Source organism: Lutra lutra, chromosome 4 (genome assembly GCF_902655055.1).
Source record: "Lutra lutra chromosome 4, mLutLut1.2, whole genome shotgun sequence".
Taxonomy (NCBI): Eukaryota; Metazoa; Chordata; class Mammalia; order Carnivora; family Mustelidae; genus Lutra; species Lutra lutra.
Genome location: NC_062281.1, coordinates 38,859,168 through 38,886,857, shown reverse-complemented (window position 1 = coordinate 38,886,857; position 27,690 = coordinate 38,859,168). Strand labels below are relative to the sequence as shown.

At 36.5% G+C, this 27,690-nt stretch overlaps 1 protein-coding gene across 2 annotated transcripts in view; it reads right to left on the bottom strand.

Annotated features, from left to right (window-relative positions):
- The window catches only part of STK3 (serine/threonine kinase 3), a 275,511-nt gene that overhangs the window by 205,022 nt on the left and 42,799 nt on the right, over positions 1–27,690 (bottom strand). For both annotated transcript variants that reach the window (XM_047725603.1, XM_047725604.1), the window contains 2 exons: positions 17,631–17,759; positions 5,852–5,966 (listed from right to left, as the gene is read on the bottom strand). In XM_047725603.1, the coding sequence (XP_047581559.1) occupies positions 5,852–5,966; positions 17,631–17,759 (244 nt within the window). The remainder of the gene's footprint in view (positions 1–5,851; positions 5,967–17,630; positions 17,760–27,690) is intronic.

The window sequence follows — 27,690 nt, the reverse complement described above, 5'->3', positions numbered from 1 at the left end:
TTGGCTCAGGTCATGATCCCGGGGTTCCGGGATCGAGTCCCACATCGGGGTCCCAGCTCCATGGGGAGTCTGCTTCTCCCTCTGACCTTCTCCTCGCTCATGCTCTCTCTCACTGTCTCTCTCTCAAATAAATAAATAAAATCTTTAAAAAAAAAAAAGAAATCAGGAAGCTCCAAAGAATGTCTTCTCAAAGAAGAATCACATAAATTCCAGGAAACAGATAAAATGAATAAGAAGGCAGAAGACATTAGCAAATGATAAAGATGGCATATGCTGCTTCTCTAAACACGAAGGGTGGGGGTTGGGGGGAAGACAAAAGGAATACCTCCAGGAAAAACAAAAAATTATATAGCAACAACATGATCCTAACATAGATCCATCAAAGTACAATGTGGCATCAATTCTGCGCAATTATGTGTGAAAAAAGTAAATCCATTTAAACCAGATGTTGGGACCTTCTTCCTTCAGATGACCTAGAAGTATGACACTGAACTTTTAGAGAAGGAAATATAATTTTAGCATATCATTGTTTCCTCTTCCAAGATGTCCTTTGCCCTCCCTTCTCTGATTCACTGACTCATTCATTCATTCACTCATTCATTCATTCATTCATCCATCCATCTATGCATGCAACGAATATTTACTGAGCATCCTACATGCCAGGCATTGTGCTTGGAATGGAGATAAAGCAGTAAACAAAGAAGATAAAACCCTGCCCTGGTGGAGCTTGCCTTCTAACAAGAGATGATAACCCCTCTTCTAAGAATCTGCTACGGGGTTCTATCTCCAACAAAGCTTTCTCTGAACTTCTGTGTTCAGCTAAGATCTTCTCCTTTACTGCTCCTAAAGAATTCTAACTCTTCATAGAGTTGAATTCAGTTTTTATATAGCTATTACCTCAACAATGTAACAACAGAAAATTTATCAGTTATTTGTACCTCTACTGCAGAGCACTGCGCCTAGATCAACAAATGTTTTAACCTTTCCATTCAACTGAAATGTAATAAAAACTGCCAAGTAAAATGTAAAGCAATATAGATGTTAACTATTATTTAACAGATGAGGAAGCTAAAGTCCCTGTCAGGTAAATGACTTGCTCAGATCATAAAACTAGTCTGTGAAAGAGCCAAAACTAAAATCCACAGTCTTAGGTTAAGTATTTAGCAGCCATATAAAAGAATGGGACAAAATGGGAGAGAATAACTTTTGGTCTTTATTTTCTCAGAACTTTTCCAAGTACACAACAAATGTCTAAGACATGGACTCTCTTTCTTCCATATGTCAAGCCATCGCTTCACAATTACATAAAGACCATTGTGAAAGCTTCTAATCAAAAATATAATCTATTTTTAAAAGCTTCAATCTCATAGAGTTGTGTATTTCCACTTTGCAGTATATAATACTTGAAACACATAAATGTTTAGATGTTAGATGACATTTGATATAAAATATACTCATTTTTAAATGTTTCCTGACAAGGAAATCTTCAAAATTATTCCCATAAATATATTTTATAAATTCCCATAAATATTAGACTTTTTGTTCTTTTTAAACTTGAAAACACTAAAAATAAATAAGTAACGCTTACATGAACTTCCACTAATAACAAAAAAAGGCAAGAGGTTTCTTCTTCATCAGCCAACTTTAACCGTATTAAGGTTAAAGTTATCAAGATACACATTTGCAAATTAAAGCATAAAATTATATTCACATACATACATAAGTTCTATAAAAATAAGGAAACCAATGCAATAGATTCTGTTATTTCATGCATTCCAAGGTTACTGGTAAACACACTTTTTATGGCCTTTCTTTGTTATATGAATGTATCTGTTCAATAACCAGTAATATTAAAACTAAATAGAAGTAGCCATGCAAATTATAACCTAGCTACAAAAATACAACACTGAATAGAGAGAGTTGTTTTATATACATAGGACAAGCAGCCAAGGAATGGATCCTGTTTCACTTCAACAAACATTTATCAAAGCTTTGCTAGATGCCAGAAGCTACTCCAGGCACTTATATTTCCAAAATGAATACATAAAAATGTCAGTCCTCGAGTGGTTTACACTAAGGAAAGGCAACTGCAACTATTCTTCTTCTAAACACCAACAGCTGACCAATTAAGTGTGTTTTCTAGATACCACAGCAGAGTTATCTATACACAGGTTTCACCACACTTAAAAGATAGTTCAAAACACTGTAATTATTTTGAAAAATAGTCAATTACTAAAATACATGAGATTAGGGCTTGAGCTGTGTTTGTGAATCTGATCACAGAAATCAGGAATTTAACTCACATATATTTATAGATGCCCCAACACTCGAAGTTGAAAGATTCAATGAATACTAACTATATGTTCATATAGCAAAGATTTAATGAATACATCTACTTAACATCTCATTTACTCATAATGCACCCAGGAGACTCAGAGAAACTCTAATCACACACTGGAATATAGGCTTCAACTTCATCCTATTTCTAGCAGGAACACAACGAGGGGGTGTGGGAGAGGAAAAGCAATTACCACAACCATCATTCAATATCAGCTCAAATGCCAACTCTTTGATCTGCCCCATGTCAAGGAGCAACATTTAAATAGATACAATCCCAACCCTTTGTTGCTCCGCCTCAGTTCCAGTCACTGGAATATGCCTAATTAAGTCTTAAACCTAAATCTATGCCTTCATCTTTTCCTAGATGTTTCCCAAAGAAAAAGTATAGGTCAACGTATAAAACTTCTGAAAGATGTATTTCAAAGCTCCTTCTTTATTATCTATTCTGACAATAAGATAATTGGTTTCATGACTTTTAAAATATATGAAGGGCTCATTTAACTATTAGCAAACTGTCAGGCAATCCTAAAAACTGGTAAGAAAAATGCCAACAACAATAACAAAAAGATAAGCATAAAGAGGAATAAAAGAGCTAATACATATTAAAAAAGGTGCAAAGTCTACCTACTGGTTAAAATATATAAAAAAGCAGTAACAATAGTAAAAATTGTAGTAATAATAGCAGTTAGAATTTATTATGCTTGTAAATATACAGTAAAGACTTACCTAATTAATTAATGAACCAATTAGATAAGAAACTACTCAGGAAAACAGGAAAAGTTTCAAAGAGGACACGATAGGTGAGATGGTCCCTCATGGATGAAAATTCACTAGGCAAAGCCTGAGGGTAAGGGAAACACTCAAAGGTGGAGGAGAGGATAAGGCAGTAACATTTACAAAAACACCAATATATGAATCTAGTTTCTATTCTAAGAGCCATCTCTATTCTAAAGTGCATAATAAAAGTGACAAGTTATAAAACTGTACAGACAAGAAGGAGGTAAGGCACAAACAATGTTATACTTCAAGCTAAACAGATTAAACTTAAGTGCTTTTTAAAAAGTATGTAACTTAATCAGATTTGTTTTTTCCTGTATCTTTAATTTTCAAGGAAACATCTGATCAAAACCAGATAACAATTGATAATTAAAAATCAGCAATACTTTATCCCTAATGAGATATCTTTCAAAGACAAGCACAATTCTACAAAAAGACGTTACTTAGGTGGTCTTCCAAAAGTCATTCCTTTTAAATCAAAAACTAAAAGAAACTGCCAACCTAGAATTCTTTACCCAGTAATTACATCATTCAAAAATGAAGTGAAATAACATTTTCACTTATTGCCATCATACCCACATAAAAGCACTAAAGGACATGTTCTTCAAGCAACTGAGAATGCAGGAAAGAATAAGGGACAATGAAAAGCATAAACACTGACAATATAAACAATAAGAATGTCTTGTGCTGTTTAAAATGTACTGAATATGTACATTAAATTAATAAATTAAAAGAAACAACAAAGCATATAACAAAAAACAAAAGAGAATATAAACTCTAAAAAAAAAAAAGTTCCCATACCCTTAGGAAAAAAGTGATTGTTCTGTGACCATGAAAACAATTAATTACTAGAGTGAATTTTAATGGATCAAGGACAACTGTTTCACTGGTCACATTTTTGAAAGCCAGCCAATTAATTGGTAACAGCCACACCTCTGAAATTCAGATAATTAGGATTATCACTCCAGTGATCATTCCTATAAAATGATCAAATATTTACAATGTCCAGGCATTTAAAAAAAAAAAAAGGAATGATACAAATCTTATATTACTAATCCTCCCAATAGTGGAACTCTTTTCTGATACTACATAAATGAAAGAAAAGCAGGATGCAAATATTCTAGAGATTTAACAAGAGCTGTTATCGAAGGCAATATCCGGAAACTATAAACCTACAGCTCCTGATCCTATCCCGAGCTGCTCTGAGTTCTTTTTCATATCTGGGAATCAGATTCTTCCATGCTACCCCACACCCAAGGATAACTGTTCTGTGAGAATAACAAACTGTTCCAAATGTGTGACTGCCCAGTATATTCAGTGGATTCTGTCTTCCAAAAAAAAAAAGAATTTGAATGGGGTAAAATATTCCCTTTGATAAGGGGTAAAGGAGATTCCTGAGTCAGATTCCTGACTCATTCATATCTGTATTTTAGAAATACAGCATACCTTCACAGTTTGTTATTTTTGGCAACAAGATAATAAAGTACTTGAATCCAATGTTTCCTATCTATTCACAATGGTAATATTATAATTTTAAATCAAAAAAACAGATTTTCCATTTCACACACTTTTACTTCATATTTCGAATACTTGGTCATTTAAAATACCAAATGCACTGAGTTTAGCTCTGAAATGATTTTAAAACACTTCTCTAACTGGAGTATAATTATTTTTAATTAAAGCATTGTTCTGCCACTCAAGAATCATCTGATTTACATAAATACTAGTTAAGTGCCATAGAAATTCTAAAATATATAATTAGAATGTCACAAATCACTTAATTCATTCTGTCAAAACAGGGATTATTTTAATTTCTATCTCACTTCTTTTAAAAGAAATCATATTTATTTTCTCTAACAGAAAAAAAAAATTAGTAGGATAAACTTACAACATATTTCACCAAACTTTAAAATGATTCTGGTTAACCACAAATTGACTCAAGTAGTTAAATATTTTTCTGAATGTATTTCACTGAAATACGTCTGACATCATACAATAATGTCATATAGCAATTAGGTTACTGTTCTACAGAATTACTAATTATTTCACTGATTCATTCTTACTCTAAATTCACAGATAAAAAGGTCACTTTTGACCTTATGAATTATCCAAGTAAATTAGATGCATTTCTAGCATAAATTAAACAATTTTGTTAATAACTCTTTTACTTAGAATTAAAGCATAACCATAAAAAGGTACTATTAAATAACACATTTCACTAATTTGAATTCACACACACACACACACACACACACACACAATTATGAGCTAGCTTTATCATTTCCCAATTTCCTGACAATATTTGGGAAAATAAAGACAAAATTTGTTTTCAATTATTTTTTAAAATTCAGAAACATAAAACTCCAGGTGTTTTACCAAACATAGATTATAACACAAAAAACTTAAAGAAGTACCATTAAATATTATGAACTTTAAATAAAATTCTAGCCATAACTTACATACTGATTCTAAATGAAGAAGTGGAGTACTATGGTAGATTCTCGGTGATTTACCAAAAATTTCCTAACAAATAAATCAAACAATTATATGACTCTCAAATTTGCCATACAAAGACATATGGCTGGTTCTCACACCTCGTACTAGATCCTTTTACACTGTAAAACCTCTTCTTTTTTCACACTGATATTTCCTTTGTAACAAAATACTACCTAATCAGATTCTAAAGTATGAATCTTTAGAAATGAGATTAGCAAAACAATTTAAAAATACTTACCGTCTTGTTTCGTAATCTAATTATGTCCGAGACAGAGCCAGCTCCACAGTACTCCATAACAATCCAGAGGTCTGTGTTCTTAAAATAACTGCCATAGTACTTTACAACATATGGGCTAAAGAAAAATACACAGACAATTAAACTTAGTTAATTCCCAAAGAAAATTATTTCTTAATCCCAATACAAAGTATTTCCAACATTTCATACTGTCCCAATAAGTTAACTTAATGAGTAAATATCTTTGTATATCAAATTGTCTATATGTAGAGTTCAGCAACTGTGTGTAATTAGGCTTTAATTCATGGATGAAATTTATCAGGATTACAAAGCAGAGGAGGCCCAAATGCTTTGAGTGATTCCCAAGAAAATAAGGCTTTGTTTTGGCAAAGGATTTAGTATATAACCTAAGGAACAAATGAAGATATTTTAATAAAGCATTTTAAATATAAATCTTTAAGCAGTTTGCATTCAGTCAAATACAACTACTCAACTTTAAAAATACTCTAATTCAACGAAGCCAAAAAATTTATTTTTAATTCTCTTTTATTTGGGCCTTTAAAATTCTAGAGGTTTTTTTTTTTTTTTTTTTTTAAGACTTTATTTATTTATTTGACAGAGAGCACGAGAGACACAAGCAGACAGAGCAGCAGAGCTCTGGAGAGGGAGAAGCAGGCTCCCCACTGAGGAGGGAGCCCAATGTGAGGCTTGATCCCAGGACCCTGGGATCATGACCGGAGCTGAAGGCAGTTGCTTAACCAACTGAGCCACTCAGGCACCCTGATTACAACTATTTTTGCTTTAAATTCAGATAAGTAAAATTAACAATTCAAAATATTTCTGAACCGAAGTTTTATGCCTTTCAGAGCAAAATAAACTATGTTTATAGCCTGTTTTTAGCAAGACTTAGAAAGAGACAAATAGTCACATATTATTTAATATTTAATACTTACTTAATATTTATTAAGGGCAAGCTATATATACTGATATGTAAAATATCTTGCCCAACTCAAAAAGGCAGAGTATCTATATTCACAGAATACATGAAAAATAAAAACAAGGTAACATAAACTACGTAGTAGACAGTTTAAATGCTATAAGCACTAAAATAAGGAAATGGTAGAGCCAGCAGAAAGAATTTGTAGAAAGGGAGGGATTTGCTATGAAAGAAAGGTTAAAACTTCAAAATATGGGTGGAGAAGAGATAAGAACATTCTAGAAAAAAGAAAGGCCATGAGCAAGGCCACAAAATAGAAAGGACAAAACACGAATGGCATAATTAGAGGACAACTTGTTCAAAAGATATTTTTATCCAGTAGCAGTTATTACGAAAAGTGGCAATAAATAAGACACAAGAACCAAATTAGCAAAAAATAATAATAAATGGAAAGTATTATAAGAGACTACATAAAGAGACCACCAAAATAAGAGGTCAAAGAGGACAGTCAGAGAAGACTTCTCAGTAGAGCCTTTAATTTTAGCCAACTCGTCAATCAAGGGTAGAGCAGACTGAAGCTTAAGGACTCACACTAAAAAGGAAGCTACAAGGCTGGAATTCACTCCTCTTTTATCCTTCTGCTCCTCGTTACCTAGTACAGACTTGCTTCTTAACTGGTCTCCTTGTCACAGTTTTCTCCCCCATTCTAATCTGTGTTTTTGACAAGGTTACCTTCCTTTAAAACAAAAGTAAAATAAACTGATCATATTGCTCTCCCATTAGGAAACAACAACAACAACAACAAAAAAAAACCCACAAAACTTCCAATGTCTCTCCATTGCTGAAAGGAAAAGATCTTAAATGCTTCATATCACATATAGGGCTTTCCAAATCTACCTCTCTACCCACATCGCTCATTACTCCCCATCTGACATCTTTATTCTGCAGACACACTCAACTTCGGTAGGTGCTGAGATTGGAAAGTAAATACCAGGAGTTCCTAAGTATTCACTGGACCACAGAAGAAAAGTGCTTGTTTACAAGCAAGTGAAACCAACCTACACACCCAGAACTTCAACTTGTGGGAAACATAAAAAAGACTTCTTTACATACATTTCTTTAGGGTATGAGTCCCTATGTAGAAACCTTACAGAGAGTCTGCTCTCAGAAACACCTGTGACCCAGGTCCCACACCTTAGGGGTTCTAATCCAGCAGGTCTTTTTTTTTTTTTTAAAGATTTTATTTATTTATTTATTTGTTTGTTTGTTTGTTTATTTGTCAGAGAGAGGGAGAAAGAGAGCGAGTACTGGCAGATGGAGGCGAGGGAGAAGCAGGCTCCCCGCGGAGCAAGGAGCCCGATGTGGGACTCGATCCCAAGATGCTGGGATCATGACCTGAGCCGAAGGCAGCTGCTCAACCAACTGAGCCACCCAAGCGTCCCTCCAGCAGGTCTTTTAAAAGCTCTACGGGTCACTCTGATATAGACCCAGAGTTAAACCTCACTCCAGGAGAACAGTCTTCAAAGAGACTCTTTCAATATTAATGTTCTCATTCAAAATTTTGAAAGTATTAAGTACCAATAAATTCAATTATGTTCACTGAAAAGCACACAGAAAACATATATTTTATCTTGCAATACAGTGGAGTAATCAGCAGTTCTAAGGGTAGGACTGACAGCCCTTATGAAAATTAAGGATTCTAACTTGGGTGGCTACCTGAAAAAGCAACTCTATTTCTCTTTAGGGGTGAGTCAAGAGAATCGCTTTGGGGACAGGTAAAATTCTCTTCAAAAAATAGTTTGTCGTCCATTCTAACACATAATCAAGTCCATGGATCAAGGTCCAATAGTTCTATATCATAAAAAATGGTCTCAATAATGGTAACCTAGAAAAGTATTCAAGCAGATAGGGCTAGACAGCCACATGAAGGATGCATACATGATACAGTTTCTATCATTCATTCAGCATTCATTCACTGACCCTCTACCTAAGCCAGATATTCAATATGCAGTGGTGAACCACACAAACACAATTCTGACTCAAAGAGCACACACCAGCATGAAATACACTGGTATTAGAGAAGTAAACCCACAGAAAAATACAATTACTACCTGTAGTTTTAAAACAGGAGGGGGCTGCCATGAGATAAACTGGCTGAGACTTTATTTTGCATTCATGAGGTTAGGTGCCAGTCTGGCTTGCTCTCCATTTTAGCCTCAGTACCTCCCTTCTCATATGTACCCAAAAAAGCGGTGAATAAGTGAGCAAAGAAATAATCACAGAAAAACTGACAGAAGGGACCTAATGCAGACCTCCCTAAAAGAATAATATTTAAGGCAAGACTCAATGGTTGGCTGGAAGTTAACCAGATAAAGAGCATCCAGGCACCGAGAACTTCTGTGCAAAGGCCCTGAGGAGAGAAAGTGCAAATCATCCTTAAGAAGTCAAAAGATGAGGGACGCCTGGGTGGCTCAGTTGGTTAAGTAGCTGCCTTCGGCTCAGGTCATGATCCCAGCGTCCTGGGATCGAGTCCCACATCGGGCTCCTTGCTTGGCGGGGAGCCTGCTTCTCCCTCTGCCTCTGCCTGCCATTCTGTCTGCCTGTGCTTGCTCTCTCTCCCTCTCTCCTGACCAAAAAAAAAAAAAAAAAAAAGATGAGTCTGCCTAGAATTAAGTGACTGAAGACTACTGTTGAATACAATGTAGTTGCAGATGGAGGCAGGAGCCTGATAATGAAGGGCCTCAGAACCAAGGTAAGGAAATTGGGCTTTATTAGATATGTAAAAGAAGATCTGAGGAGAATTTTAAGCAGAGCAGTATGATGACCTAATTTACACTTTTAAGATTTCTCTGGCTGCTGCATCAAAGCTAGATTGTAGGAAAGCAAATATAGACACAGGTAGAACAATTAGAAAATCATGTTAATATAGGCATGCAAGAGATTGCATTGGGACTATCTTTTTATTTTCTGTATTCGTGATGCTTTGACATCTGAGACCTGCTGACAAGGCCTCCACTGTCGCTCATCAGGATCAGCACCTGCGAGTGCTCCCTTCACATGCAATCAAACCAATCAGAAGTCCAAAACCCCCCACCACCTCCAGAGCCACTATTTCCCTAACCTCATCAACCCAGAGCCAAATACCAGACAAGGAGGGACTGCCCTACACCCCTGACCCCACTGAAATCACTCGAACTAACCAATCCAAAACCTGTTTACCCTATCTCATCCATTCCTTCCCACAGAACTATAACAAAGGCTCTTGCCCATGTTTTCTGCTCTCTTCCTCTGACTCCTAACTGACCCTGGTGCTTCCCTGTATAAGCCTTCCCTCCCCTTCTCACCAGATCTTGTATGATAGGCTCGCATCTCTTGGGATCCGGAAGTATAACAATTTATCTCACCATACCTAAATAATAGTAAAACCTACATTTGTAAAACGCCATGTGGTGAGTTGGAGTGGGAGTGGGGGAAAAAAAACAGAAAAGAGAACAAATTCCAGAGATATCTGCAAGGTAACATTCAGCAGAACCTGATAACAACAGAGACTGGCAAGCTAGTAAGCAAGTCTTCAGGGCTTTATTCACTGTGTCTCCCTTCAACTGCACACTGAACATAAGCTTAAGACTGGCCAATGAAGATTAAAATTTAAAGCTGTAATTTAAAAAAATTACATACACAGATACAAATATGTTCAGCGAGAGTACAAGACCTGGGATTTCTGACTCAGGCTGTTTCCACTGACACACATCGTTCATTCAAATTCATTCATCATTCATTCAAGTATCATTTTAAAATAATCAGCATTCACTGAACAACATAATATGGCCTAATGACAGAAGCTAGGGAGAAAAATGGGTAGACTTTAGTGACAAGAAATGTCAGTCAAGGCAATGGGGAATCCCTGAAGAAATTCATGCAAGAAAATAATACAATCAAATAGCATTTAAAGAGGATTATCACATGCGAGACTGTCAGGGGCCAAAGGTAACACTGTTCATTTCAGCAGGCCAGTTAACTAACTGTACGGTTATTTAGATATCCTAATATCTATTTTTTAACCACACACTGATTCTTGAACGCTAGCAAGGAGGCAGAGTTTCCTTCAAGACACAAGCTCTATGTTATTTATAAGCATATTTTAAGCAACACACAAAATTCTAATTCAGCCATAATTCCTAAGAATCTTGACTAAGCCACTGTATGGACTTACAGGACATATGAGAACCCAGCAATTCTGTGTATTTTTGGCACAGCTAAATTGTTCAATATGACTTAGAAAATTCCATTGGGAGGAGGCACAAGGAAGACATAAGTCAAATTATTGCACACACCAGGAAGCAAAGGTGAAATGTGATGCCTTGATAACTGGGGTGGCAATCATGAGCCATGTTCCACTCCTTTCTCCCGGGCCATCTCCCACCATCTCCTTCTCCTGTCCCATGTATTCATTTCCCTTTCCTTGTTTAACACCTTCAACCCAGTGAAACTACGTATTATCTTTCCCCACTTTTGCGGGGGGAGGTTTCTCCCTCTCATTCCATGCCTAATGACCATATCATCTCCATTCCTGTCTCCTTTTCACACCTCCTCTACACCCTTTAGCCTGCCAGTCTTCTGCCAGTATCACAATTCAAAATAGAAAGAGTATAAAATGAGAAGCGAGAAAAGCCAGAGTGAAAAATGGAAGCAGCACTACAAACTCTTATGGTCTATTTGCACCTTAAATAAACACTACTTGTGGTACAAATTATTTGTAGTGAATTGTTATGTTTAAGCTTCTTATGGAAATTCAAATGTTAATTTTTACTGCCTAAAAGGTAACTAACGTTTTTATACTAAGTTGAATTTCATTGTAACTGAAGATAACCATGTATTGCTAAAGGTATTTTTTTTTTTAAGATTTTATTTATTTATTTGACAGAGAGAGATCACAAGTAGACGGAGAGGCAGGCAGAGAGAGAGAGAGAGGGAAGCAGGCTTCCTGCTGAGCAGAGAGCCCGATGTGGGACTCGATCCCAGGACCCTGAGATCATGACCTGAGCCGAAGGCAGCGGCTTAACCCACTGAGCCACCCAGGCGCCCTGCTAAAGGTATTTTTAATAGTTTTTATTTTTCAGAGGTTTAGGTTCACAGTAAAATTGAGGGAAAGATACAGAGACTTCCCACACACTCCCTATCCCCACACAAGAACAGCTTCGCCCATCACCAACATACCCCTCCTGAGCACACAACTGAGAATCTACTCTACACCGACATCATACACAGTAGTTTCCCTACACTAAAAATCCTCTGTGCCCCGCCTATTCATCCTTCCCACTTTCCTAACCCCTACCAACAACTGATCCTCCATAGTTTTGTCTTTTCCAGAATATCATAGAGTGGTAGCTTTTCTGACTGGCTTCCTTCACTTAATAATATGCATTTAAGTTTCCTCGATGTCTTCTCGTGGTTTGATAGCTCATTTCCTTTTAGTGCTGAATAATATTCCACTGTTGGGATGTACCAGAGTCTGTGCACTCACCTACTGAAGAAAAACTCTAAGTTTTTGGTAATTATGAATAAAGCTGCTATAAACATCCATGTGCAGGTTTTTATGTGAACATAAGTTTCAGCTCCTTTGGGTAAACACCAAGAAGTATGACTGCTGGATCATATAGTTAAAAGTATGTTTAGTTTTATATGAAACCAACCAGACTGACTTCAAAACGGGCTGTACTATTCAGCACTGCCATCCACAATGACTGGAATTCCTTCTGTTCCACATCCTCACCAGGATTTGGAGCTGTCAGTGTTCGAGATTTGGGCCATTTGAACAGGTGTGTAGTGTGGTATCTAACTGCTGTGCTAATTTGCATTTCTCTGATGACACAGGACGTGAAACATCTTTTCCTGTGCTTATTTGCCATCAGCAAATCTGCACTGGTATGGTCTCTGTGAAGGTCTTTGGCCCATTTTTTCACTGGGTTGTTTGTATCCTTGTTAAGTTTTAAGGATTCTTTGTATATTTTGGGAAAAAAAAAGTCCTTAACAGAAACGTTGTGCAAACATTTTCTAAAGTCTTCCCATTATGAGCATATGATAATTACAATACTAAGAAATGGCTATTTTTCATTACATAAGTTTTCTTAACATCCTTCTACAACCTTAATAGTGTTCTAAATTTGAGGGGGTAACACAATGCTTTCACAAAGGCAATATGAACACTCTCTTATGGAAGCTGAACTCTCCCCAACAGAAACCTCAATCACTGGGGCACCTGGGAGGCTCAGTGGGCTAAGCCTCTGCCTTCGGCTCAGGTCATGATCTCAGGGTCCTGGGATCGAGTCCCGCATTGGGCTCTCTGCTCAGCAGGGAGCCTGCTTCCTCTATTCTCTCTCTGCCTACCTCTCTGCCTACTTGTGATCTCTGTCAAATAAATAAATAAAATCTTAAAAAAAAAAAAGAGAAAGAAAGAAACCTCAATCACAGCAAGTCACTTCTTGGCCCATCCAAAAATGAATATATATATACATGAACTGATACAAATTGCCAAAATTCATCACAAATCCTTTGATGTGATTTTCAAACTTTTGCACGTCTCACTAACCATGTTTAAATGGAATTTTACCCAGAAACATCAGCAAATAGAACAGGTAGGAGAGGAACGATACTGGCAGAAGCCTCTGAGCAGACCCACTAAAAATGTGCTATTCCCAACACATGCATCTCCTCTCCTCTTTGCCCCCCAAATCTAAGTCATCCGAAGTCACTCAGTTTGACTATGACTCCCTGCGGTAGCTTTCCCTGAGTCTCCAATGCTGAGATGTTAGATATGTCCTCCAGCCCACAGAGTTCCCCATATTTACTTCATCACAGCCGTTTCCACACTGCATTAAAACAGCACAGTCACCTGCCTCTTCTACCTGACTGAACGTCCCTCTAAGTCTAAGACTCACTCCCTGTTGCATCTCCAGTGAACAACACATAAAGGCTGCCCTCAGCGTATGTACTCAATATATATTAGTTGAATGAATAAATAAGTGGGTAAGAGTGTGCCTTGATGCACGGTGACAACACATTTCTCCTGGTTAACATGAGAAGTTCCTTGAGGAGTGTAGGGACCAGGAATATAGGGGCTGTGTCAACTGTGGCTCCCTTAGATCCACGTTATCTAGGACATAGTATTCCCAAGTATTACTGACCAGCTCCTGCCTCTACCCCCAGCAATGCGTTGAGAGTGCTTCAGTTTAAACTGCTGGAATCTTTTCTGTAGACTTGCTTTCTTTAGCACTGGCCCTAGAGTCAGCTAATGTGGGATTTTTCAGCATCCCAGGCCCTAACTGGCTGTGTGATCCTGAACAACCATGTAAAATCTCTAAGTCTCATTTTCTGTACCTGTAAAATAGTTCTAAAATATGCTTTAGTACCAGGAGCCTGTTCCTCAAATAAAATTTTAGAATGAGTCCCAATATAGAAAAAAGATGAAAGCAATGACTAAAGTTTCTCGTTCTGCTCAATTCTTCACTGTTTGAGGAAAATACCCCCACCTCCTTAGAGCAGAGTACGTTTGCAAAACTCTAAACTAATAGAGATCCAGTCTAGCATTAACATTCTATGATTTATATATTCAACAAATATTTATTAAGTGTCTACTCTGTGCCAAGCACTGGACTAGACACAAAAGATTCTGTAATAACGCAGATGGGCTTCCTCAAATATTTATGCCAAAATGCAGTATTAAACACATGTTTAATATTTACTAAAATGAACAAAAAAAATTTAAACACCCTCTGGTCTCTTTTTGGAGTGTAGAAAGCGAGACAATTTGCCAAGTGCCCAACTAGCTAAATAGAGTTTTTTTCAATTTCAGAAATGCAAATCTCATTTTCTCTAACCAAATTCCACTGCTGTAAGTGGGAATTTTTCAATTTGTTTGTTTTCCTGCAAATCATTTTTATGCCAGTTTCCCAATAACACATCTACATTAACACTAGTAATTCATAGCTAAAATGTAATGCTTGCTTCTGTCATTTCGTAGTTTATTTTTCACTTGCCCTATCTTTTAACATTTTTAGGATCTTTTAACTTACTAATTTTTCTGATCCTTCGCTATTTCATATGAATAGTGAATCTGAAAGTAAAATCCAAAAGGCATAAGCCATTTTTTACCAGTAATTGTTTCATCCATCTACTTATTTCATTCAACAAATACTTGAGATATCCCTACTACCTACAAAGCATTCTGCTATAAAGTGGTACAAAATTTCTAAAAACACATTCACATTTTCTTCCCCTTTTATTCTTTCCTTTTCCTTCCCCTTAGTAGTTTAAAGTATGTAACAAGAACAAGGACCAGTTTTCCCAATGGTTTCCTCAACCTATAATGCTCTTCCATATTCCATATACATACCATATCCATTCACACTCAATCAATAAAAAAGTACAGTGCTAGGCATTGCACATGTGGTAAGAAATAGGATTCCTTTTCTCAGGGAATGAAAGGAAGGATAAAGATAGTGAAGACATTGCAGAAGGAGAATCTAAAACACAGTGTCATCAGAAGTACCAGAAAAAGAAACAAAGACGACTCTCAGTTTAGTTATGGAAAGACTACGTAGATGATGATGCCCTGAACAGAGCAGGAATTTGAGAGGCTTACCTGCAACAATTAAAAATTTGATCTAAGAATGTTAAAATGTAAAGTCCCTTCTGGATATGGTCCAGTTGAGTCACCCAGACAAGAATCAGTAATACCTGTATTTGAATAACCACTACGTGGCAAGGTCCAAAGGCACTTCGTAAAATATAATCCCAAATTCACAGAATTTAAGTCAGCTGATACAGAATGCAAGTAAACATGTGATTAAAAGAGAAACACAGGTAAGAGAAAAGACTGGAAGCATAAGCATAAATATGAAGGGTCTTATATGCCATCCTTGGGATATTGGATCTTTCCAGGCAACGGGACACTTAAGGTTTTAAACTGAGAATGACCTCTTTAGGTTTGCATTTTAGAGTGATCACTCTAGCTTCAGGGCAGAAAATGAGTTGGAGGAGTCAGAAATGAAAGGAAGGTGAACGAATAGGAAGCTGAGAAAGAAATGTAAGCAAGAGCTGACAGGTCTCAAGACAAACCAAGGTCAGAGGAAGACATGTATAGTAAGTAGTATTTGAGATTCTGCCTTTCCTAGAGCACACTCAATTAAAATCTCTAGAGGACAACACCAGTCCCTAAAGTACATTTAGTGATAATAACAAAGTAATAACAACACACAAATATTAAGTACCCGATAGGTCTAACATTACTCTATCTTAGTCTTTCCTTTTCTACATCAAACTGTGGGAACCACATTCTTATCAAATTAACCAAATTAACAGCAAGGTTTGGGAAAATCTCGGAATGACATATTTTGATCTGGGAGCTGATGAATGTATAATTTTTTTTTCTATAACCACTTGAATTTCCAGGTATACAATCTTTATAAAAAATATGTAATATAATCTAAATATATAGCATACAATAAAGAAAAGCAAAACTGAACAAACTCAAGAAACAAAGTTCCTCTAGGACTATTCAGTCACCTCATTAGCCAAAGGACATGTAATATATGGATTCTATACACTTTTGGAAAGGAAAGTTTTTCACAGATCTCTTACTAATGGGGCCCTGATTCGATTAGGGGTGACAGTGTGTCCAGATCCCCTAAGTCATCAGCTATAAGACACCATGTGACTCGATCAATTTTAATGAATAAAACATAAGCTGAGGGTTTCTGAGAAAGCCCTTTATTGCTTTTTCCCTTTTCCTCCTGCCTGGAACATAAACATAAGGCTGGAGCAAGAGTAGCCCTCTTATAACCATGAGACAATAAGCATGGGCAGGCCTTAGTAAGGACAGCACAGTGTGAGAAAAGAAGCCTTAGACAGTTGTCACTTTGTCGCTGCTACCTGTAGACTTTCTGTAAAGAGAGAGTAACAAAATCTCTTTTCAATTAAGTAACTAGAGGCTAAACATAGTCTTAATGTATAAACTCTGCATCCCTGGCCAGGCTATTTAATAGGGCATAAAAGACCCTTCATGATCAGCTCTATTTACCTACCCCAAATCATTTCACACCAAACTCCGTCTCACACCTTCCACTCTAGTAATTCTAAACCTTGTCAGAACAGCACATACCAGTGTGCTGTTTCACCTCTCTACTTGTAATTCTCTTTACTCTCTCTGGTCCCTCCATTTCTTTACCCAATTTTAATAAACTCTTCCTCAGCATGCCAGACTTCGTAATTCTTGGCTGAGGGAGGTGCCCTGCCTCCCAGCTCTCATATTACCCCTTGCAAACAGTCAGCAGAGCGACTGTGCTGTGGCACAGCTATTTCTTTAAGGATCTGTCTTCCCAATTAGGTTAGCAGCTCCTCAAGAAGAAAAACAGTATCTTAGTTCTCTTGGTATTCCTAGATCCTGGTACAGTATCTGGCCCACTGGGAAAGCTCAGTAAATGTTTGTTGAATGAATTAGAGTTACATAAAACATGGCTGTGTTTAATTAGTGGAAAGAGTTATATAAAAAAGACTGTTAAATGACCCCCCCTTAACATCAAAAAATAATTTTCACCCATAAATTTGCCCCCAAGATGGGAAAACAGCTTGAGTGCTTTCTATCACTGCATGTTGCTTTAAAACATCATTTCTGCTTTAGTCCTAAAGACAACCTTCCAAAACTATCCTCATCTTCAAGAAGGATTAGTCTCAATTCAGATTCAAAGTCACAAAACTAACCAGATGACCAAAAAATATATTTTCTTATACATTATTAGCAAAATTCATCAAAATGAAAGTAAATAAAGAAAGAAAATCTCTTCATACCTGTCACATTGTTGCATTATGGAAATTTCTTTGATTATTTCCTGAAGATCTGACTCAACAGGTACTTGTTTAATTGCAACAACTTGACCAGATTCCTTATGTATTGCTTTAAATACACTTCCATAAGACCTAAAAGAAACCAAGACATTTATTTTTTTCCTTTCAAACATCATAAGTATTAAAGAAAAATCTACAAGTTTTTGCATGTAGTCGTTTCCAATTTAAAACACTTAACGGTGATAAATCAAAGTAAACAAATAAGAAAAGTGAATCATATCTTAGCTTTAATGCTTCAAATATATACTTAAAATCTACTAAAATCAAAAAGTTAATATATAAAGATTTGCTCTTTTCTTATGAATGAAAGAAACAGACTTACGGTTTGTCAACTCAAACAAATGCAGCATTAAGAAGATATAAATGAAAATTAAAAGAATGAAATGTAGAATAAAAACAGCCAAAGTCTCAAGTTAGCACAAAAGGCTTATCTCACCTTAAGCAAAATCATCCCCAGAATATCAAAGTCCCAGGCCTGTTCAGACTACATAAAAGCACATGAAACCCTCAGCTGAGGACCACATTCTACCAAAGTTAGAGAAGCAAGGAATGTGGTTCCCCTAAGTCACACATCCAAGATCTTCTCAAACACTCCTTCTCCTCAAGAGCAAGACCACATGATGACAGGTAAATAAAATGAGTAATGGGATCTAACTTCCACTTGCCCAAAAAGCATCTCTGCTACAGCTCTTGAAACTTTGCCAAGTAAATACTTATGTGTTTTTAAAAAGCAGAAACAATGAGAGAGAGAAGCCATGTATACTTTGGTATGAATTAGAAGACAAAGTAAACCCTGCTAGCACTTACTGTTCTGACTATCAGCCAGATACCAGGATTGGTGTTTTATGTGTGTTATCAAATTCAACCCTCTCAACTATGAGGTAAAATACTACCATCACCATTTTCTAAGATGAGGAAACAGAGACTCGATAGTGGTAACAAACAAGGACAGAATTTAAACATATAAGGATTCCAAGAATCATATACGTCTCACTATATCATTTCTACAGAAGAGAAAGAAGAGCAAGCCATTGGAAGACATGGAATGTTTCCTAATATTAGAAAACCACGCAAAATTACTTTCACATTTATAATTGCTTAAAATAAGTGAAAAATCAGTAATAAAACAGCTACCTTAACAAAATGAATTTTATCCATCCTGTTCTTTAAACTTTCCAAAGTAATTTAGTTTGATACTCAGAGATACTGTGTGTATAGTCCTGATTTATACACATAAACACACACACATATATCCCCTTAAAAATCATGTGTGTAAGTATACATATGTATGTATATAAACCCGTGTGTGTGTGTGTGTGTGTGTGTATTCCCTCAAAAGTCAATAAAGAATTCAGTGCTGGATTCTCTCTCATGAAGTAAGCAACACCATCCATCACTCCTTTCTAAAGCCTCATCACAGCAAAAGAGAAGATTCCTTTCCCTGAATGGATCCTAGTTAAGAGTCTGACAATAAGAAGAATATGCATGAAATCTCAATGGCAAAAAGTTAAGGAGAACCATCATTCTTCAGATGTGGTTGTAGCAGATGAACTGGGGGATGACAGACACAGAGGCCTCCTGCTGAGCTTTTGATAACCACATTGCTGCTATAGAATGAGATAGTTGGCGGGAGCTTTGCAAAAGACTCAAGGATTCCAACAGACCCCCAGTGAGCTTTTAAGAAACACCACTTCAGTGTTTCAGGCTGAGATACTCACTGTTGGCTTCTCCGCAACCTTCAGCAGCAGATTTCATAACCTTTGCTTCTGTGGCCCTTCCATAAGTCACCTGAGCTCCTAATTTTATAATAAACTCTCTATATCCAAGGTACACAAAGTACTCAGTGGGGAGTGGGGAGCCTGTTTCTCTCTCTCCCACTCCCCTTGCCTGTGCTCATTCTCACTCGGGCTGTCAAATAAATAAATAAAATCTTTAAAAAATTTTTAAAAAAAGGAATGCTATGGTGAAAATAAGAGTACGAATACTATAGAACAGGCTAGCTGCTCTGGCCTACACCAGAAAAGTTATGTAACAAATATAACAAACTCAGACCTTAAACTTCCAGCTCAAGACTGAGAAACCAAAAACTTCTGAATGCCCCAGAAGAATTTTTTTTTAATTTTGTAAAAGATTTTATTTATTTATTAGAGAGATGGAGAGAGAGCACAAGTAGGCAGAGCAGCAGGCAGAGGGAGAGGGAGAAGCAGGCTCTCCGCTGAGTTTCTTAATTCTTGTAGGCACAGGGCTAAGACTTCCAAAAACAAGCTCAAGGTCTAATCTAAGCTGGAAGCTGAATTATACTGCAAGCTAAATTCACATCTCCAGCTCTATTCTGTTAAAGTTAGGCTTTTAACTATAAAGAGAAATACCCAGAGAACTGGTAATGGGACATTTAAGTAGATGTTTATTAATCTGAATACCCTGAATCCCCCAAGTCCTATAAGCATCCCTTGTCAACAAAAGCAACCCTATTCCCCAGTCCAAGAAGATGAACCTCACAATGCCTGAAGACTCCATAATGACCTCACCTGAGGCAGTCACTTTTCAGGAGAATGTAAACCCCTCCTCCACCACCTTGCATTGCTTCCAGTCCTAGAACTACGCTCAAATCCTCAGATACCAGGAGAATGAATAGAAAATCTGATGCAAGAACACCTACTATTCATACCAAAAAAGTTATAAGATTTTGTCAGTTTTTATCACCAAATTCTAAAGAATATATGTGGGAATGGATTCCAAGATTTCCAGTGAGAAAGGAATTCACTGATAGGGACGTAAGACCAGAAATTCTGGACTCTGTGTTATCTCAAACAGTTGGGAGTGTCCCTCACAGTATGCCCAGCTAGTTACCTGAAACCTGGACTCTACAGTGACCTATGTAGAAATGCCACTGATCCTTGGTATACATTAGAGGAAGGAGATCAAAGGTTCAAGGAGATCGAATACTGTAATGGATACATCATTGCTCACCAAACCCCTAACTATCTTCACTGAGAGGATCCAGAGGATACTCCCTTTCCTAGTACTACTAGAAGTTCTGCAGTGCAGGTTGGGGAAGCCAACAGTGCAATGGACTCCTCAATTTTAATGAATGATGAGAACCATAAGGCAGTGCGAAGAACTAGCAGCATCTTTTTTTTTTTTTTAATTTTTTTTTTTTTTTTTTTTTTTTTTGACAGAGATCACAAGTAGACGGAGAAGCAGGCAGAGAGAGAGAGAGAGGGAAGCAGGCTTCCCGCTGAGCAGAGAGCCCGATGCGGGACTCGATCCCAGGACCCTGAGATCATGACCTGAGCCGAAGGCAGCGGCTTAACCCACTGAGCCACCCAGGCGCCCCGAACTAGCAGCATCTTTCCACCAGAGATAAAAAGGGCATGGTAATCATCATGGGTACCCAAGTAAGGCTGAATTTTCTTTTTATACATCTAGGTCTGGATATCAAAGTTATTCTGGCTTCATAAAAATAACTGCAATGATGCGTCCTAAAAGACTTAGCTGGTTTTTTTCTTGGTAAAATGCATGTAACATAAAACTCACCATTTTAAAGCATTTTAAAGTATACAATTCAGTGGCATTTAGGCATTCTCAATGTTGTAGAACAATTACCTCTGTTGAGTTCCAAATCATCTGGAACCTGCTTTCTTGTCTCTATGGATACATTTATTCTGGATTCTTCATATAAATGGAATCATGTAATATAACTTTTTGTGTCTGGCTTCTTTCACTAAACAGAATTTTCTCAAGGTTCATCCATTCTGTATCATGTGTCAGTACTTCATTCATATAATGGCTAAATATTATTCCATTGTCCAGATATATCACACTTTATCCATTCACCCGTTGATTGACTTTTCCACACTGGGCTCTTGTGAATACTGGTGCTATTAGCTGGTATCTTTTTTTTTTTTTAAAGATTTATTTATTTATTTGATAGAGTGTGTGTGCACACACACAACCAGGGGAAGGGGCACAGGGAGAGGGAGAAAGAGAATCTCCAGCAGGCTTCCCACTGAGCAGGCTTCCCACTGAGCTCATCACAGGGCTCAATCTCATGACCCTGAAATCATGACCTAACTCAAAATCAAGATTTAAGGATGCTTAACCAACTGAGCCACACAGGCACCTCGAAATGCTATCCTTTTAATTCATAGACAGATACCTAACTGTCCTTCCATCTTTTCCATGATAATTGCTCTATTTAAGTTTTAACTTCTTTGGGGGTCAATTTATACAATTTAAGTTTTATTATGAAAGCATCAACTTTTCAATTACTAAATGAGTCATCATTAGAGCAGCATATAGTGGTCTCTTAATTCTTCAAATTGTTTATCATTGGTTGTATCTTCTTTCTCATTCCAAATCTTTTATTTTTGCTCTTTTTTCTTTAGTCAAAATCAGAAGAGGTTTAACTATTTTATTGATCTGCTCAAAAGAAACTGCTTTTGTATTTATCATGTTTAAATTTTATTTTCCATTTCATTAATTTTAAAGTCTTCTTTTATGAATTTTCTCTTCCTAATTTTTTGGTACATTTTATTATTTTGTCTAAGTTCATTTATAAGCACTAAGTTCTTTTCTTTTGGTCTTTCTTTTTTAGTGATGAAGTTATTTAAGACTAAATATTTCCCCCTAATTATAGCTTCTGTGGATTGTACAGATATTGGTATGATTTATTTCTTTTTCATTTTCTAAATAATTAGTAATTTCCTCCTCAGTCTATAGGTTACCTCAGATTATGTGTCCTAATTTCCAATAAGTATGGATTTTATCATATTGTAATTACCTTTCTCATTTAAGACTATAATCAAAAATGAGACATGCAAAATCTTTTTCTAGAACTCATTAATCAATGCTCCATAAACATACCAAAAAAAAGGAATGCCAAAATATGTGTAGTTATAGGTATACATATATATAATCAAGTTTATCAATTATAATATTTATACCCTCTTTGTCCTTTTTTTCCTGCTAATCTTATCCAATTCTGTAAGCAATATATGAAAATCTCCCATCTGAATAAACTCCTATTAGACTCTCCTAACATTTCTAATAGCTTCTTCACAAATTTAACTGTCCTGGTGACTGACATTTACATATTTCATATAAATTATCTTTTAAGTCATTATCTTATGTCCCTATTTATTCTTTGGATATTAACCCCTCTTTATTCACTTGAGATCTTTTAACTTTAACTAATTTACTGGATATAAATATTGCTACTCCTATTTCTTATTTTTATTTGTATGATTATCTTTATCTGGTATCTCTAATAGGAAATGTCCCTACATTTCCACCCTTTGTATTACACACGTCTTTTATAAATAGCATATTGTTAGATTTTGCATTTTAATTGACCCTACTAATTTTTTTCTTTCTTTCTTTTTTTTTTTTTTTTTTAAGATTTATCCACTTATTTGAGAGAGTGAGAGAGTGCAGGGGGAGGAGCAAAGGGAGAGGGAAAGAGAAACTCCAAGCTGACTCCATGCTAAGCACAGAGCCCTACAGGGGGCCTGGTCTCATGACCCCGAGACCCCAAAACCAAGAGTCAGATGCCCAACAGACTGCTCCACCCAGGAGCCCTTAATGGGAGAGTTGACATTTAGTGAAAAATATATTTCATTTTATTCCTTCCAATTTATGTTCAGCTTATTACTTCACACTTTTGTTTCTCTTTTTCCTTGTTCTTGTTGGTTTACACCATTCTAATTCTGTTTTATGCCTTTTATTGTTTTGAATGTTCTTCTATACTCTGCCATTTTATTAAATGCCCCTATGTGCTAAAAATGAAACATTTTAAATTCATATTCATAATTTATTTTAAATTATATTTTAAAATCGTATCAACTATTTCTGTCTCACTGAGACACTCTATTTAAATCTATTATTCATTTTTCCCCAAGTAAAATGAATCCCAATGTCCTGAAAGATGCCCTTATGTTCACTTGCCTAAAAAGTCAAAATCTTTCAAGCTTATTAATAAGAATACCATACAGAATGAACTCATAAACTTCTTGTGAATCACTTTACAACACATTTCCCACCTTTCTTTATATATATACATATATATATCCTACTTCCCTGAAAAACACTATTACCAGATCTAACACAATCCAGACTTTTTAAATCCATACTGACTGCTACAAAGTATATTAATTACTACTATTATTATTTTTTCTTTCCAGTTTTACTGAGATGATCTGACATATAACATTTATTAGTTTAAGATGTACAACAAAATGATTTATGTATATACTAGAAAATGATTACCATGAGTTTAGTTGACATCTACTAGCAAACAGAAAAAAAGTTTTTCTTATGATGAGAACTTTTAAGACCTACTCTCTTAGCCACATTAAAATATTTAATATACTATTATTAACTAGTCACCATGTTATACATGTACATCCTCGGAACTTATTTATCTTGTAACTAGAAGTTTATATCCTTTGACTAATTTCACCCATTTCCCCCACTCCCCATTATCACTACTCTGGCAACCACCAATTTGTTCTCTGTTTCTATGAGTTTGGCTTCTTAGATTCTACACATAAGTGATATCATACAGAATTTTACTATGATTTATTTCATTTAGCATATTGCCCTTTTATGACTGAATAATATTCCACTATATATGTAAATCTTCCCTGACTTATAAAAGTTATGTCTTGCTAAATCCATAATAAATTCAAAATATCACAAGAAAGAAATGCATTTAATACATTTAATCTACTGAACATGGTAGCTTAATCTAGCCCATCTTAAATGTGCTCAGAACACTTAACGCCAGCCTATAGTTGGGCAAAATCGTCTAACACAAGGCTCATTTTATAATAAAGTATTGAATACTTCATACAATTTGTTGAATACTATGCTGAAAGTGAAAAACAGAACAGCTATATGAACTGCCTAGAGCAATCTATACTTTTAATGCCATTCCGATCAAAATTCCACCGGTATTTTTCAAAGAACTGGAGCAAATAATCCAAAAATTTGTATGGAATCAGAAGAGACCCCGAATCGCTAAGGAAATATTGAAAAACAAAAATAAAACTGGGGACATCACGTTACCTGATTTTAAGCTTTACTACAAAGCGGTGATCACCAAGACAGTATGATACTGGCATAAAAACAGACACATAGACCAGTGGAACAAAGTAGAGAGCCCAGATATGGACCCTCAACTCTATGGTCAAATAATCTTCGACAAAACAGGAAAAAATATACAGTGGAAAAAAGACAGTCTCTTTAATAAATGGTGCTGGGAAAACTGGACAGCTACATGTAGAAGAATGAAACTCGACCATTCTCTTACACCATACACAAAAATAAACTCGAAATGGATAAATTGAGACAGGAATCCATCAGAATCCTAGAGGAGGCAGTAACCTCTTCGATATCAGCTACAGCAACTTCTTTCAAGATATGTCTCCAAAGGCAAAGGAAACAAAAGCGAAAATGAACTTTTGGGACTTCATCAAAATCAAAAGCTTCTGCACAGCAAAGGAAACAGTCAACAAAACAAAGAGGCAACCCACGGAATGGGAGAAGATATTTGCAAATGACAGTACAGACAAAAGGTTGATATCCAGGATCTATAAAGAACTTCTCAAACTCAACACACACAAAACAGACAATCATATCAAAAAATGGGCAGAAGATATGAACAGACACTTCTCCAATGAAGACATACAAATGGCTATCAGACACATGAAAAAATGTTCATTCTCACTAGCCATCAGGGAGATTCAAATTAAAACCACATTGAGATACCACCTTACACCACTTAGAATGGCCAAAATTAGCAAGGCAGGAAACAACATGCATTGGAGGGGATGTGGAGAAAGGGGAACCCTCTTACACTGTTGGTGGGAATGCAAGTTGGTGCAGCCACTTTGGAGAACAGTGTGGAGATTCCTCAAGAAATTAAAAATAGAGCTTCCCTATGACCCTGCAATTGCATTACTGGGTATTTACCCCAAAGATACAGATGTAGTGAAAAGAAGGGCCATCTGTACCCCAATGTTTATAGCAGCCATGGCCACGGTCGCCAAACTGTGGAAAGAACCAAGATGCCCTTCAACGGACGAATGGATAAGGAAGATGTGGTCCATATACACCATGGAGTATTATGCCTCCATCAGAAAGGAGGAATACCCAACTTCTGTAGCAACATGGATGGGACTGGAAGAGATTATGCTGAGTGAAATAAGTCAAGCAGAGAGAGTCAATTGTCATATGGTTTCACTTATTTGTGGAGCATAACAAATAGCATGGAGGACAAGGGGAGTTAGAGAAGAGAAGGGAGTTGAGGGAAATTGGAAGGGGAGGTGAACCATGAGAGACTATGGACTCTGAAAAACAATCTGAGGGTTTTGAAGGAGCAGGGGGTGGGAGGTTGGGGGAAATAGGTGGTGGGTATTGGAGAGGGCACGGATTGCGTGGAGCACTGGGTGTGGTGCAAAAACAATGAATACTGTTACACTGAAAATAAATTTTAAAAATTAAAAAAAAAAAGAACAGCTATATGAGCACGAAATTGTTGCGTATCAATTGTTTACCTTCATTTGCATGGCTAAAAAAGAGATGTGGCATATTTCTGCTGCCCACTACCACAAGAAGGGTATCATACTATAGATCATTAGCCCAGGAAAGATTAAAATTCAAAATCGACATATGGTTTCTACTGAATGTGTATGACTTCTGCACCATCATAAAGTTGAAAACTCATAAATCAAACCATGTAAGTTGTGGACTATCTGTATATACCACATTTTCTTTATCTACTCAACCATCAATAGAACACTTATATTGCTTCCTGTAAATAGTGGTGCAGTGAACATAGGTGCAAATATCTCTTCAAGACAGTGACTTTGGGGGCGCCTGGGTGGCTCAGTGGGTTAAGCCGCTGCCTTCGGCTCAGGTCATGATCTCAGGGTCCTGGGATCGAGTCCCACATCGGGCTCTCTGCTCAGCAAGAAGCCTGCTTCCCTCTCTCTCTCTCTGCCTGCCTCTCCGTCTACTTGTGATCTCTCTCTGTCAAATAAATAAATAAAAAAAACCTTTAAAAAAAAAAAAAAAAGACAGTGACTTTGTTTCCTTTATATACTGATCATATGATAGTTCTATTTTTAATATTTTGAAGAACTTCCATACTGTTTTCTATAGTGGCTGCACCAATGTTCATTCTTACTAACAGTGCACAGCAGTTCCCTGTTCTCCACATTCTCACCAATACTTATTATTTCTTGTCTTTTTGATACTAATATTGTAACAAGTGTGAGGTGATATCTCATTGTGGTTATGATTTACATTTCCCTGATGATTAGTGATGTTTCATGTCCCTGCTCACCATATGGATGTATTCTTTGGAAAAACATCTATTCAGATCCTCCCCCCATTTTTTAATGGAAATGTTTGGATTTTTGCTATTAACATGTATGAGTTCTTTATATGTTTTAGATATTAACCCCTTAACAGATGTATCACTTTTATTTTCTCCCACTCCAGAGACTGCTTTTTCACTTTATTGATGGTTTTCTTCACTGTGAAGCTTTTTAGTTCGATGTGGTCACACTTGTTTGTTTTGTTTTGCTTTTGTTGACTTTGCTTTGGGTGTCAAATCCAAAAAGTCATGCCAAGACCAACGTCAAGGAGCTTACTGCCTATGTTTTCTTCTTGGAGTTTTAGGTTTCAGGTCTTACATTCAAGTCTTTAATCCATTTTTTTAAAAAGATTTTATTTATTTATTTGACAGAGAGAGAGATCACAAGTAGGCAGAGAGGCAGGCAGGCAGAGAGAGAGAGAGAGAGGGAAACAGGCTCCCCGCTGAGCAGAGAGCCCAATGCGGGGCTCAATCCCAGGACCCCGAGATCATGACCTGAGCTCAAGGCAGAGGCTTTAACCCACTGAGCCACCCAAATTCCCCTCTTTTAATCCATTTTTAGCTGATTTTTAGGTATGGTATAAGACAGAGGCCCAGTTTCATTCTTTTACATGTTGCTAT